Source organism: Convolutriloba macropyga, chromosome 6, assembly GCF_964194025.1.
Source record: "Convolutriloba macropyga chromosome 6, txConMacr16.3, whole genome shotgun sequence".
Lineage (NCBI taxonomy): Eukaryota > Metazoa > Xenacoelomorpha > Acoela > Convolutidae > Convolutriloba > Convolutriloba macropyga.
In genome coordinates this window covers 15,112,718-15,128,988 of record NC_134473.1, presented here as the reverse complement: position 1 = coordinate 15,128,988, position 16,271 = coordinate 15,112,718, and the positions used below count along the sequence as shown (strand labels likewise).

At 38.5% G+C, this 16,271-nt stretch overlaps 1 protein-coding gene across 1 annotated transcript; it reads left to right on the top strand.

The window, feature by feature from the left end:
* Positions 1–9,394: 9,394 nt before the first annotated feature.
* On the top strand, positions 9,395–13,534 carry LOC142341240 (uncharacterized). The gene has a single exon (XM_075392160.1). It carries the CDS (start codon positions 9,395–9,397, stop codon positions 13,532–13,534), a length of 4,140 nt encoding a protein of 1,379 aa, XP_075248275.1.
* The last annotated feature ends 2,737 nt before the right edge of the window (positions 13,535–16,271 follow it).

The following is a 16,271-nucleotide window of genomic DNA, read 5'->3' as shown; positions in this document are numbered from 1 at the left end:
TCGAAGTTATCTCTGATCACACCGACCCAGATCCAAAGGACCTCTGATCAGACCCAAATCAGACCGTTGTCCAGACTTTTGGGCAACCCTATGGCCTCAAAAGACCAAAATCACCTCTCATCAAACCACTGTCCAGACAATGTCCTCTAATCAACTTGACATAAATTTCTGAGTCGTTTAGAGATCATAATATGCGTGCAAAACGCCCTTCCTCTGATCAGACTATTTTGTTCTTGGTATGACCTCTGATCATAATTCTGTTCGCCCGGAGCGACTTCTGATCAGATCGACGATCCCAAGATGGGAATGAACTATAATAATAATTAATTGGCGACTGAAAATGATCTCTGATCTGAACCTTCTGGAAGGATTATGACCTATGTTCAGTCCAAACCAGAGGAAAATGACAGCTGAACTGACCAAAATCAGACCATAGGGCTGAATTTTGTGCGCTCAAACCCATTTCCAGATCCTTTGATTTTCGTGTGAGAACACACCCTGTGCTTTCGACTGTGGTCTCCCAGTGCGTCGGATCCCGGAAATCTTATTAAGATCCCGGTTTTTTTCCCGACAAGATCCGGGAAATACACGGGGAAGATCCGGGGATCTTACCGGGAAAATTACCGGGAATTTCAAGATGTGCCAAGATAGAACAAGATCCCGCATTTCCCGCCGGGAAATCCGGGACATTTAAGAACCCTGACAGGAAAACCGGGAAAAAATTAAATCTCGGCGGGATTTCCGGGATTCACCAGTGGGAATGGGATCACTGGGCTGATCAGAGGTCAAATCCGGGGACCACGAACTGGGCAATAAAAACACTTTTTAGAGCCAGCGAAGATAGAGTGGAGCTGGGTATTTAACTACTGGTAACCCATTGAAGTTCTTCTTGGAGCAGTTGTCCATAATCAGTTGAGACGAGACTCTAAAAGTAATCCGCAATGCAATCAACATATATCGCCTAGTCCGTTCTACAGAAAATGAGTTATTAAGCAAAGATTTCTGCCATTTGAGGACCCACTCAAAACTGCAGTATCAAATTACTTGGGTATATTTTAGTTCAATTTTAAATCTTATCAGCAAAAGCAGACCAGTTCAGCTATAGGAAAAGTGACATTTTGAAGGAGTTTTATTCTTCAGTTTCATGACGCAGATGTTTTAAGAATACCTTGACCACCACAAACACCTAGGATTAAAAACTGCACTAGTTACCAACAACGATTACAAATAAAAGCAAGATAAAGACAAAAAAATAGGAAAATAGGTTTTGTGATTTAAGTTTTCCACGCTTGAGGACGTTTGAAGCTTTTTTATTTTGGCCCACTCATTTTGCGGGTTCTTCAGATAAAAATAATTTCCGTTCTAACTGCATAATATTATATGCTTAAAAAGATAACCACAAAGATATAATAAGATGGTTTTAATGTTTGTTGATCTTGTTTTTCAATAAAAATCAAATTGCGTATAATCGAGTTAATCTTTCACTTTACTTCATTTTTTATTTATCACTGTTCTTCATCTTATTTAATAAGATGTAGTTTTAAAAAATTTTATTTAAAAAGCGTCATTTATCTTGACGCTTTTGTCTCATCGCCCATTGGGTGGTATAAATATAAAGTAGCTTAATTCTCCAGTCCCATCTCTTTGCAAACCATTTCGGACAACGTGTGCAAATATTCTGCATGTACCTCTTAAGATCCACAATTTGTATTTGCAACTCATTGTTATCACTTAAAAAGATTGTGCAGGTTAGCCATAATCTATTGACAATCACAAAAGCTTGATCTTTCAATTATCAACAAAAAAAATAAATTTAATTCTAGTGTTCTTCGAGATAGCTCTCAGGAAAATCAATTGAACGTATCGGATGCCAATGGAGCAGACATTTTCAACCTCAATGCGCTTTTGTGCTTCATGTGTTTGTTTTCTGCCATCTGCAGTCTTGCAATCTGTTATAGATTTCGTTCCGGAAACTGATTTGATGTTTTGTCTGACGTGAGACTAAATTATCTTCCAATAAAACTTCCTTTTAAAAATTCTTACATGCAACAAAATGCAATCTTTTAAAAAACTGTAAGTGAATAAACAACGACAACCAAATAGTTTTTGGAGGTCTGAAATAAAATGTGAGTGTACCAGGAAGAAAATATTTTGGCTGGCTCACATCGTTTTTCAAAAATTGCTTCAGCTTAGAAAAAGCGAATTGGAAATAAAAAATAAAAATTTTTCTACAAAACTCTGTTTTGATGCCAGTCGTTTCGCGTAAAAATAGACTTGATCAAGTCAGATGTCATTTTGGTAAGCAAACAACCAAATTTTGTGAATACAATAATATTAAAACAATTAAAGCGCCAATCACTGATCAAAGAGCTGTTCATTGCTGAACTGCTTATTCAAACGTCAAGTTCAAACACCAAAAGGCAGCTGGTAATGCCTCAAATAAGCCATAAAAAGTAAAATTGCAACAATAAGTGCTCAAAATTTGATTATTTAACGATTTAGAAGGTTTACACCAAAAGTGTGAAACGATGACAATTAAAACAAATTTCTGACAGGAAATCAATTATATCAACGACTGATAATAATACAGAACCAAATCTGAAAAATCGGCAGTATCCAAATAAAAAAAAAAAAAGAACATTGTTAATTTCCTCTGGTACACATAAGTATAAAAAGCAAATGGTAAAAGAGGCAATGTAAAGTTAAGAATATAACATTATGTAAAATTATAAAATCATTAAATTACTTAACTAAAAATTTGACCTTACATTATTAAAAAATGGCCTAAAATGCGAACATAAAATGTTCTCACAAATTATCTGAATGAAATTTTAGACAAGGGCACAATCTGCCGGCATAAATTTGAAAGTGGGGAAAGCTAAGAAGAACGAAAAAGAAGCAATGAGGAACTGAAGAAATTAGCATGAATGCCATTTAAAATGTCACTTAATATTTCAACGAAAGACAAAGAGGTGATTCGCAGGCCGATAAGCAGGTCATTAGGAATGATGTGGTAGCACTATATGTTCCACACATGTTACGTTTTAGTTTACGAAATAAAGGAACCAAAAAACTTTGCAGTAACTGTCAAATATCAGATCTTGCTAAATTTGAAAGAAAAAGCGGAGAGATTTAACTCTCGGAATATCCAGGCAGCATCATAGCCCACAACACCAAGAAGACAACTGACTGGTGACAAAGAAAACAGTGTCTGCAACAAAATGAGTCGCAAACCAGGAGGGGAACTGATAAACCATGGAGTAATATATGATGTCAGCTACTTAATCTCAATTACATCACTATACCATCAAATTACTGTTTTCTGAAAATACCAAATTTTCCAACAAAAAAGGTAATAAGATACGAGTGTGGTCAAAATTTCAGAACACAGATTTTCTCAATCAAATAAGAGCAAAAATTGTGTCTTACAGCAACTTTCTGCTCAAGAAAAAATTAAATTCCATCAATTGCAATGAGTCATTGATTAAATTCCAAGACTTTTTAAACATGGAACTGAACAAAATAATTCCGGAAAAAACTCATCTGTTAGAAACAAGAGAAACTGGATCGAGGACGAAGTAAAAAATGCTGCTACAAAAACATCACTTAAGGCAATTGTATTTATAAGAAAAATCATCATCAGCCAAAAAGAAATATGAAAGTCAATCCAAAGTATTAAAGAAATGTGTCTGGAAAAAGATGAGACAATACTATCAAACAGAAAAGAATTAAAAAAAAGTCAAAACACTCGAAACTTTTTTCATGCTGCAAAAGAATTAATGGGTGAATCCAAAAACCTAGAGTTAAAGGAAGTAGAATCAAAACTGGAATCGTTTAATAATCTCTTCGCAGAAATAGGGAAAGAACTTACAGAAAAGTTTAGCGCTAAACGCAATAAGATCTACTCAAAGAAAAATGTCAACAGTCTATTTCTCTAAAAAACAATAATAACGGAGATAAGCAAAATTTTGAGTGATATCAAAAACAAATGCAGTGAAGATGCTTTCAACTTGAATAACTATTGCATATGGTTGCTTGCGCCATCAATTTCTCTGCGAAGTCTTCAACTCTTGTCTAAATTTCGGTCTGTTTCATGATTGCCTGAAAAAAGCAAAAGTAATCCCAATATTCAAGGAAGGGGACGAAAGTGATCCATCAAATTATCGTCAGATATCACTGCTACCAATGGTAAGTAAAATTTTTGAAAATTATCTTTAACAGAATTATTGTTTTCCTTAGAAAGAAAAAGTGTTAAATGAAAATCATTTTGGTTTTAGACAAAACCGCAGCACAGTTGACGCACTGGTGGAACTCATTGAAAATGTTCAAATAAATTGGCTAAACAGTAAACAGAATACGACCAGTACTTTCTCGGACATCAATAAAACCTTTGACAACGTGGACCACCAAAGTGCTCCATTTATGGTCTAAGAGGACATGTTTTGAAATTTTTGAAGTCCTATTTGAGCAGTAGACTTCAATGCACTGAAATAGGCTCGAAGAAGTCATCCATGAGGAGAATAGAAATTGGTGTCCCACAAGGCTCAATAATGGGTCCTTTGCTTTTTGTTATATACATAAGTGACCTGACCCTAGAAACATCTGACATAAAATCCATCCTCTAAGCAGATGACACTGTAGTTCATACAAAAAGTGAACCCAAAACAAATGAAACTAAAATCAATGTAATTCTTCAGAAAACAGCGTCCTGATTGAATAGAAATTGACTGATTTTAAATGTTGAGAAGACAAAATGCATCGATTTTTTGAAAAGAGGACAAAAGAAGTCTGAAAGGGTGTATTTTAACAGTAAAACAATCCAAAATAATGAAGCTTTTAAGTATCTAGGGATTCAGATAGACCATAAATTACGTTTTCAAGAACATGCTAAAAATTTAACGAAAAGAATGTTAGTTTTCTGCTCACTTCTCTACCGAATTAGGAAGGTCTTAACAACAAATCAGTAAGTTCAAGTCTATCGAACATATGCGCAACCAGTAGTGCAATACGGAGTCTTGATTGTTAGTTTACACTAACACAAGCAATCAGGTACTCAAACCTCTGAATCAAATGGTGAAAAGAATAGCCAGAATCATAACATACAAAAAAGTTTGACTCCATAACAAGTAGGCGGAAAGAACTGCTACTCTATAATGTATCTGAGCTCCAACTGTATGAAATAGTCAAAATGGCAGTAAAAATGATACGGAAAGATTGTTAAATCTCAGTTTTAAAAAACTGTTCTTCAAGGGAAGAGCTCCTCAAAATAGCAAATGCGCGAAACAGTTCTCGCAAATTTTGTTTATTTAAGAATAAGTTCGATAAATTCTCACTGCAACCAAAATTTCGTAAAATGGTTAATTGCTTGCTAAACTTTTTTCCCAATTTTGAAAAATTTATTTTTTGATCTCTCAAAGCGGCAAGTAAAGGACTTTTGTCACAAATTTTTGGACTTATCTATTTTTGTCAACGATGAGTTGCTATCTTGGTTTAAAATCTAAGAACAAACCGAGTACTAAACTCGAAGCTTCCGACAGTTGTTCTTTATTGTAGCTAGTAAAATTCCATAATCTTTATATCTGTGATGTTTACAATCTCTTTTGCTAGAGACACTTGAAAAAAGGCCAAAATTGGCCTAAAAGTTTTCTCCTGTAGTATTTAATGCATTAATGATTATCGATATTAACTTCTAAATGTAAAAGAGTAAGTTTTTTTCTAATCAATACTCCGGAAACAATTTATTATTATCAAACGTATCTCCAGCTTTAAATTTCGAAAGTAGTTCATGTAAGCATTGGTGCGAATTTAAACAACACAAAATCGAATGAGCACATGAATTACACCAAAATACCTTTAGGTCTAAAAAATCTCATCAGTGAAAGAGTCATACTCCCCCCAGAGTTGCGGCCCGTGAATCTTAACTGAACCCAAATCCAAAAATACTTCTGGCAGGGACAGCGATTAAAAATAGAAGATAAACAGTACTGTATATATATCGCCAGTACGAATTTATGTTTGTAGAAGAAAAATAGTTTATTGAATAACATATTAGTTGTTTAACGAGTACTTTTTCATCTTATTTTTTTAAAGTCAGCAGGTGAGACGACAAACAAGCAAAGCTCATGTTCTTTCGAGATTAGAGAAGTGTGGTGCATAACAACTTTTTACCAATGTATTTCGTTAATTTTAACTTGACTTTATACCTGTACTTCATTTTCGTTAGGTTTTCAAATGTCTTATCACTTTTATTGTTCACGCTCTTCTGTAAACATTCTTTAGTTGTTCACCTATTGCTCACTCTGTCCGCTAGAAAAAATGTTTGACTGTTAGTTGTTTCATATCAAATTACTCTTTCATCCATTCATGATTTAGTTCAATCTCTTCTCATCCTTTTCTAGTCCACGAAAAACAACTAACAAACCTGCAAACCTGTTGACCAGTCTAAGTTAAGTTTTCATTACGCGAAAACAAAACTTTAGTAAAAACATTAGATAGCGTTATTTGATCCACGGATCACCCCAACTCTGAGCTACATATTTTATGTACTAAATGTGTATAGGATTGTTTCAAGGTCTACCTTTTGAAAAAGTGAAGTTAAAATTAGTTAACTCATGGCCAACCGCATTTGAGTTATCTTTAAACCTATTTTGTTCCCAAAGGTCATCAAATGCTTCCTTTTAATCTCTCCGTAATGAATATCTATATACAATTCAAACCGAGCAGATTTTTGTCGCAAAATTTTTGCTCTGTAAGCGGTCTTTTTAATTAGGTTTTGATGTGCGCTGAGGATTGAAGAAAGCGTGAAGGTTCATTTTTTGTGAAAACTTTTATTCTCATTCTCTTTGCTTACACAGAAAACATGGTTGAGCTGTTTTGATCTTTTATTTTCTTCCATTAGTGATCAATGTGATGGATCTAGCGCATAGTGTGCATAGCAACGTTGACGAAAAACCACTTAGTTCAAGGCGTCTGTAAACGGTCCGTAACCGTTTAGCCCCCAATCCTTCCCCTTGTTATTTAGTTCAAATTTATTGAGTTCATATTCATAATCGCTGTAAAAGTCATATCTTTAACTTTGATTTTTCTTGACTTTCAATGCCAAACCTTTTTATTCATTATCATACATGAGTTTCATCGTGCCACACTTAACTTTGATAGTAAATGCGGGTATAAACCACACCTTTGTAGGCTATTATTTAACAAGCATACAAGCTTATAGAAGAACATACAGCAAAATAAACTCTTGAAAACCAGTCGTTGTCTCTGAAAACGGATCAGAATAAAGAAAAGATAACAAATTTTGGCGCATCCTCGGTTTTAAAACCGAACCATCGACTCACAATACAGAGACAACTTAAAATTTCTGACTTGTAGTTTTTCACTAAAACTTTAAAAAATCCCACCACCTAGCTCAATTAAACGTGCTATAGATTTTTCCATCTGATATTTTAGCACTTCAAATTTCTAGGCTGTCAGGCTTTCTAAGTAAGTTACAGTTCGATGACCTTCCCCCTGCATCGTTCATTGCACTCCGAACATTATGATGCAATCCGCTCAATGCAGTTCTCTAGTCCATGCGGCTAGAGGTCCCACATTTGCTAATAAGATTGACTGGGGCCTGAGCGGGTGAGGCTGCGGGTTCTCTTTTGAACCAACGCATAGGCTGACGACGGGGATAGTCAAACATATAAATAGGTAGCAAAGCCTGATCTTTCTTAGATTATAGCACGTTCTAGTTCAGCTAAAACTCTCGGACCCTAAGTCTAGCGAAAGAGCATTTAAAATTTCAGGGTTCGATTAAGCCCTTCTTACATTCAAACAGATACTCTAGCTGATTCTGATTTACAGTTTTGCACCTGCTGACACGCAAGTGCAAAAGTTTTTGTTTCTAGGTACAAAATTTTCTAAAAGGTAAAACAGTATCCTCCCCTGGTTAGGGTGTTTCTCTGCGACCGTGATCAGACAAAAACCTCCCCACAGCGCAAAGCGTGCATAATATAATTTAATAAAAAAACAGCATTCAAGCAAGATTTGGTAAAACATAAGACAACCAAACCATTAATAGCTGTCCACAACAGCAGTATAAATAGCATTCAAGTTATTTTTAGATACAAAAAAAAACAATTAATAAGCGTTCAAACAACATTTTAAGTGCTAACTAAAAGTGCAGTGACTCATAACACTCATAGTGCAATAATTTTTTTTGTGAATGTCATCGTGCAACCATAAACAAAGTAACCATTAACCAATGAATAAAGCCAGAACCATGTCAAGCAAAACCAAAACAAAGTCAACCTCCAAGGCTCAACTCATGCAACTCTTGAAGTTCAAAGTCATTGAGTGGGAAGCAGCACAAGACCTACTCGACGAACAAATGCAACAAACAGAAGCAGCAACAGACCTCCAAGAGCTCGTTGACGAACTTCGACAGCAAAAAACGGAGCTTGATCGCATGTGTAACGAACTCATAGAACAGCAGTTGACACAAGAAGAGTTCGACACTGTTGCTGCAGAGTCTGCACGGAGAAATTGCAAATGGCTGAGAACCAAACAAAAAGTCAGATTGCTTCATGGGTCAAACCATCAAAAGTTCATCTCTTCCGACACCTCCTCGGAAGAGCCCAACAAAATACGCAGCAAGGTGGTTGTTTCAGGAAGCAGACGTAAACAACCAAGCGGAATGAGACGTAAAACGCCAATGCAAAATGCAGGTGAAAACGCTGAGAACTGGGATGAGGTGTTCAGTTCTGATGACCATGATGGTGTACCATTCAAAAACAGTCATCGTGATCTTCAAAAAGAAAGAACAAGTGTAGAAAAATACAATGCTCAGCAACAGAAACCAAAAGAGAACAGTGCGATACTGGAGCATCGCAGCTTCAGTGAAGATGGGAAACAGGTTCAGAGTTGCCCGGTTGTTGATGTGAATGTTCCAAATCAAGGTTTTGCTACCCTCAATAATTCTACCGATCAACCATCAGACACTGTGTACTGGAATTCCGGTACAGCAACCGGATTTCAACATCAAGCAATGCCTGACAATTTCACTCAAACTTTTGCAGACAATCACTATCCGCGGGATCAGCAGCAGTCACGTCATTTGCTCGGTAGTCAAATGGATCACTCATTCCCAGAGACAAACAAAATGATGAACGCTCCCAACGGAGAGACCAACCGTCACTTCAATTTCATGCCACAACAGTTTTCTGAGCAACAGTTCCAACAACGACCCCACAGTTCTGAATGGACCAACCATCAAGTGATGATGAATGCGTTCAGTCTACCAAAGATTAGTCTTGACCATTTCTCAGGCGATCCTTTGATGTGGCATCAATGGTACAGCTTTGTCAAGTCAACCATTCACGACAATCCAGCTCTTTCAACTGCTTAGAAAATGACATACTTGCAAAACTCGGTAACTCACAAAGCAAAAGACTTCATCGGTGGATACTCTTACAACGGAGACTTCTATGAGGAGGCCCTTCAGGAACTAATCAGAAAGTTTGGAAAACCGCAGCATGTTGTGAGTGCGTACCTCACACAACTTGAACAACGGCCTAGGACCAGAATGGATGATCCCAGCAGCTTTGTAAGTTTTGCGTCCTTCCTCAGACGTTTGGTACAGACCTTTCGACTTCACCATTTTGAATCGGACCCGAGGGGTTCTGCGGTAGTTAAAATTGCCAAGGAGAAGTTGACAACACCAATGACGATTCGCTGGAATCAACATGTAAGTAGCATGAGAATAGAGCAGCCAAATCTGGCTGACTTTGCAGATTGGATAAGCACATATGCAGAGGCTTGCGAGGATGTCTCTCCACAAAGACCACAAAGGACAGACCGGGTTGAACGGCCTTCCCAAGGCCAGAAACACTCCAACATAGTTCTTCAAGTCAGCTCAAATTGTCAACTATGCTCTGGGGATCACAACCTTGGTCGCTGCGAAGAATACCTGAGCAAGCGTGTAGCTGAACGTCAGCAATTGGTGAGGCATCACAACTTGTGTATCAATTGCTTGAAGAGACACGAGGGTGGATTTTGTAAATCAAAGATTCGATGTCTTGTAGACAGATGCAATGGGTTTCATCATTCAACTCTCCATCGAGACGACTTCAGGACTTTGCAGAGAAGTGATTTCCAAGCAACGAGTAAAGGGGGATTCCAATCCAGGAACAACCCGGTGCAGTCAAACTACGGTAGAATCTTCAACCATACAACGTCTCATCTTTCGTCAACAACCAGTAACACGCCAAATACCAACAACAGAAGGGGATACAATCAAAACAGTTTCAACCCTCGTAATCCAAGCTATGGAAACAACAACTCACATCAAACTGCCAATCAGCAGCACATCAATACCCAGCAAACTAATGACAGAAGTAACACTCACTTTCAATCAGTGACTAGCAACGAACTGAATGATGATTCATCAAAGCTTCCACGGGTGCAAAACCACACTTGTAGCAGAAATCGGGAACCCACATGGGTCAGAGCTTTTATTCAACTACAGGCAATACCAGTCACGCTCTTCTACAAAGATTTCAACATAGAGACCTATGCACTTTTGGACAGTGGGAGTGATAAAACACAGATCACACAAAATATTGCTGATGCTCTTCGGATTAGAGTCCCCAAAGATATAGAACTTCCTCTAGCTTCGCTACATGGGGAGCACACAGTAACAACAGCTGATGTCATGATTGGAATTGGTTCACTTCACAGCTCAAAACCGGTGACAAGTCTTCCTGTGTACGCAACCTCCATTGAGCAGTTCCAGATGCCAATTGTCCCCGCAGAAATGTTGAATAGACTTTGTAGAGACCATGATCATTTGGCAGAAATCAACTTCCCACAAATTCGTGACAACAAAATTGGAATACTCATAGGGGCAGATGCTTTTCTGGCTACTGTTCCAAGACATTTCACTACCGACAAACCAGGAACACCCTACGGAGTCAACACACTGTTAGGATGGACTTTGACAGGCCCTGTGCCACAAGAGTACTTTCAACCAAATCTTAAAGGAAGCAGCAACCACAACATCACTCTTTTCAACCATCTGAATCGAGATAGTGACGACCCGGACGAAAATCTTCTACATCTTTTTTGGACCTTTGAAGGTGTCAACTTTAGTCAGGGTTCTACGAAGGGACACAATGAAGAAGACCAGAAGGCAATAAAGACTTTGGCAGAGACCACACATCACAACGGGGAAAGATATGAGATTGGACTCCCTTGGCGAGAAAACGTCACGCTACCCAACAACTACTTCATGGCAAGGGTTCAGTGGCACGCCCTGCAGAAGCGATTAGAGAGAGACAACCAACTGAAGCAGAGATATATGACCACTATCTTTGATGATATCGATAAGGGATACATAGCAGCTGTTACGAACCAGGATGCAAAGAACATTTGGTACCTACCGCATCATCCCGTCATCAACAAGCAAAAACCAGACAAGATAAGACGAGTGACAAATGCAGCCTCAAAATACAAAGGGGTTTCTTTGAACGATGCACTGCTAACGGGACCGGACCTTTTGTGCAATCTACATGGACTTCTTCTACGGTTTCGTAAGTACAAGGTTGCAGTAACAGCAGAAATAGAGGCTATGTTCATGCAAGTTGGAATCAGAGAAGAAGACCAAGTTGCTCTCCGTTTTTTGTGGAGCGACAATAATCAGGAGAAGACATCCAAATACCAACGACTCATTTTTGGAGCAACATGTTCTCCTGCCTGCGCAGTTTTTGTTCTGCAAAAGTGCGCCCACGATAACAGACAAGAACATCCAAAAATCTTCGACTCAATTACAAAACAATTCTACATGGATGACTTCATTCAAACATTCTCAACAGAGGAAGAGGCAGAAAATACAGCGACTGAGCTGAAACATGTTCTCAAAACAGGGGGATCCAACCTCACCAAGTTTCTCAGCAATAACCCTGCTGTGCTGGAAAAGATTCCAGAGGAAGACAGAATTGGAGTTCCAAAGTTACAAAGGATACTTGGTCAAACATGGAACCCTGAATCCGATCAACTTCTTTTTGCGAAACCCAAACTGAGCTATGAAAGAGAGAATTTCATACAGAGAAAGCTTCTCTCAATGGCTGCTTCTTTGTCTGATCCCATTGGAATAATCTCGCCTTTTGCAATTCGACTGAGATGCATCTTGCAAAAAGTCGTCAAACAAGGACACAATTGGGACCAGCTACTATTAAAGGAACATTACGACGAAATTCAGCAATGGATGGAAGACTTCGAGAATATGCCTTCAATTCAAATCCCCAGATGTCTAGTTCCCAACGTCGATGGAACTCACGAGTTGCACACCTTCACAGACGCTTCACTTTCAGCGGTATCAGCAGTGGTGTACCTGAGGACAATCTCCGCTGACGGCTCAATAGCTACCCACTACGTCATCAGCAAATCCAAGGTGGCACCAATCAAACAGATGAGCATTCCCAAATTGGAGCTCGAAGCAGCTACACTGGGAGCAGAACTAGCAGGCTTCTGTGAAACTGAGATGACAATAGATGTGAAGAGCAAAAAATTTTGGACCGACAGCACAGCAGTACTCAGTTGGATCAAATCAAAGGATCGACAGAAGTTGTACATCGCAAATAGGCTCAACAAAATTGCTGAGAACTCAAACAAAGATGACTGGCGACACGTACCAGGAAAAATGAACCCAGCTGATCATGGTACCAGAGGTCTAGCTCCATGCGATCTTCAAAAATTCTGGATAACAGCACCTTCTTTCCTGATCAAACCTGAGAGCGAGTGGACATTCTCCGGTGACAAAACAGCTCAAACATACGCCACTCAAGTTGATGTCAAGACCAATGAAAAACCGTTGGTAGATCCGAACAGATTTTCAAATTGGCCTCGACTCCTTGGCACAATTAGAACAGTGTTTCGAGCAGTGCGCGTACTGAATAGGTTGATCAAACGCGAAGAACCTTGCGACTGGGACGACTTCGCGGCTGACGAAAACAAGGCTCGGAGCTTTCTCTTGAGGATATCTCAGTACACACACTTCAAGGACACAGTTTCTCGACTTCAAAGTGGACTACCCCTAGACAAGAAGGACAAACTATTACCACATACACCCTTTCTGGATAGCGACGGACTACTTAGGGTTGAGGGACGAATTCAAAAATCTGGATTGCCTTTTCAGAGCAAACATCCGGTGATACTCCACAGCAAGTGCAGAGTTGCCAAACTGCTTATTGAGAAAGCACATCACGACTGCGGGCATCATGGAATTGAACATGTTCGTGCACATATCCAAGCAACGTTCATGATAGTTGGAATCCGCAGAGCTCTAAGAACTTTAGGGAAGTACTGCTTCATCTGCAGACGCTGGCGAGCAGACAATGTCAGACCGAAGATGGCTTCTCTACCAAAATTTCGCTTTCCGGAGCACTCCAAACTCTACCCATTTGTGAATACTGGAATGGACATGTTCGGTCCCTTTCACATTGAAAAATCCAGAACCCAGACAGAACTCAATTATGTCTGCATGTTTACATAATTGGTCACACGAGCAGTACACTTGGAAGTTTGTGAGGACCTCTCTACTGCCTGTCTACTAATGGCTATTCGACGTTTTGTATCCAAACGAGGACACCCTGATGTCATTGTTTCGGACAATGGGAAAAATTTTGTTGCTGCTAACCAGGCCATGAAACTCAATTTTCAGGAAAACTACAAACCAGACAACAATTACATACGTCTCCAGCTGGCCCAACAGAACATCCAGTGGACGTTCAACCCACCTCTGGCACCGCACTTCGGAGGGGTTTGGGAACGACTTATCCAGTCGGCTAAACGAAGCCTACTTGTTGTCCTCGGAAGCCGCCGACTAAACTTTTCAGTCTTCCATACAGTCGTAGCGGAGGCAGAAGGAATTCAAGATGGAACGATGTTGTTTGGCTCTACAAAGATTTTACACCCCGAGGAATTTGGCCCATTGGTCGGATCGTCAAAGCACATGTGAGTAGAGATGGAGTGGCAAGAAGCCTCGACATCAAGACCAGTACTGGCATGGTGCAACGTCCCGCAGTGAGATTGGGCAAGGTGTTTGAAACTGACAATGATTCTTCTTCTTCGTTGGCCGCGGAGGGTGATTGAATACTCCTTCAATCATGTCAAATTGATGCATAAAACTCACTTAAGCGGAAACTTTTGAGGCAGTAAATTTGAATTTCTGATGTCAATTATTTTGTTCTTTTCTGATAAATTTATTTGCTAAGTTTTGTTGTTGCTTGCCGGAGTGTAAACGGTCCGTAACCGTTTAGCCCCCAATCCTTCCCCTTGTTATTTAGTTCAAATTTATTGAGTTCATATTCATAATCGCTGTAAAAGTCATATCTTTAACTTTGATTTTTCTTGACTTTCTATGCCAAACCTTTTTATTCATTATCATACATGAGTTTCATCGTGCCACACTTAACTTTGATAGTAAATGCGGGTATAAACCACACCTTTGTAGGCTATTATTTAACAAGCATACAAGCTTATAGAAGAACATACAGCAAAATAAACTCTTGAAAACCAGTCGTTGTCTCTGAAAACGGATCAGAATAAAGAAAAGATAACAGCGTCTCCAGTGACGGAAGTGTGTGGGTTCTTGGGAGAAAGGGAACAGGTTTCTGTGACGGAAGAGAGCAAGACAATTAAATGCACGAAAATTTTTCAATGGATGTCAAAGCAAGCAAAACGTTCTAGTTTACTTTGACGTTTTGAAAAATTGCGAAGAAAAACAGCATTTTCTTTCAATATCTTGATTTTTAGCGAGAGAATGGTCCTGAGCATAAAGGTTGCCGTTAACATTAAAAAATGAGAGCAAGGTCTTGAGATGTCCAGCATATTGTTCAAATGAGTCCAATTAAAATATTATGGGACACATTATGGGACAATATTTTGGGACATATAGCACAAGTTCCAAAATATTGGTACAATTTTGACGCCGATGTCATCTGAAAAGCGTATGAAATCCATACAAACCGCCTAAAAATGTGAAGAAAAATTAAAGGTTAATGAATCGTTACTGGAGAACTGATTTGAATTCAAGATTTATTTAATAATGTTTGTGACGCTTTTCAAAAATTCTTGAGGTGTACGTACGCTTTTTGGTGCCATAGTGTATCAAACGCACGGAAATGAGGTGAATGGCTGAAAAGTTTTTTTTTACAATTACTCAATGGTGATTATTCCGAGCCAGCGCCCCTACGCTATATTGTGTAATTAAGCGATTAGACAAAAAGATATTTGATAATTAAAATTTACAGTAAAAATATATTATGTATTAGGATACGTTTTTGTGGAATTAAACGGGGGAGCATTGGACCAAAGTTTTCCTACTTAATTTGGTAGGGGCGCTGGCTCTACATAGTATTTTTTGTCATTGTCAGAGGTCACTTATTTATGGCTTAGCTTAATTTTTGTTTGATAGACATTTCATCACTCAATGGTGTAGCCGTAAACCTCAATTTGACAGAAATGGAGCCATCCAGTACTGAGAATGGAAATCCTGTTTCCAGGGCGACCACAGAGTGCCGAATGCCAGCCATTAGTTTCCCCATCCAGATGTATAAACTGGCAGGGTGTGTAGGTGAGTGTGTGGGTTAAGGTGCATTCGTAGTCAGGACATACTGCCATCGAAATCACTGTGTTTCTTTCTTAAAAACACTCTCATAAGCTCAATCTTTTCTAGCTACACTAAAATATGAAATTGAGAAAGAAAACTCGAAAACTCGAATCCACACTCCTCGGCTTTGCTCAATTTTCTCAAAAACATTTTGTTATTGGTACAAAATTATTTGTGTTTTTATCGAACTCGTTTAAAGTTTAAACTGATCATACTGAAGGTTTCATACATTGTTTTTTTTTTCGTTTTTGTTCCAGCGTTTGAAATGAGTGTCGCTGACGACCGTATCTTATTTTCTAAGTCAACACTTGGGTGTATATAACTGGTACTTTTAGTTGACCGTTTTGAATCTGTAATTTTAAGGGAAATAATTCGGATTTTTTATTCAGAAAATTTGAAAAGGGAAAGCTTGTCCTATCTTTCCTGCGGACAATGTTTTGTTATTGTTTTCAAAATATTCATCCAAAAATGACATTTTTTGAGTTAAACTTTCAAGAGAGGTTCATTTTTTTGGCCCACAATTAAAAAAGTTTTCATTATAGAACAAGCCAAATTTAAGGTTAAACGAAGTTTAAAATTTCTACAATATAGTTTGAGCACATCTAGTGTTCGCCTCTTA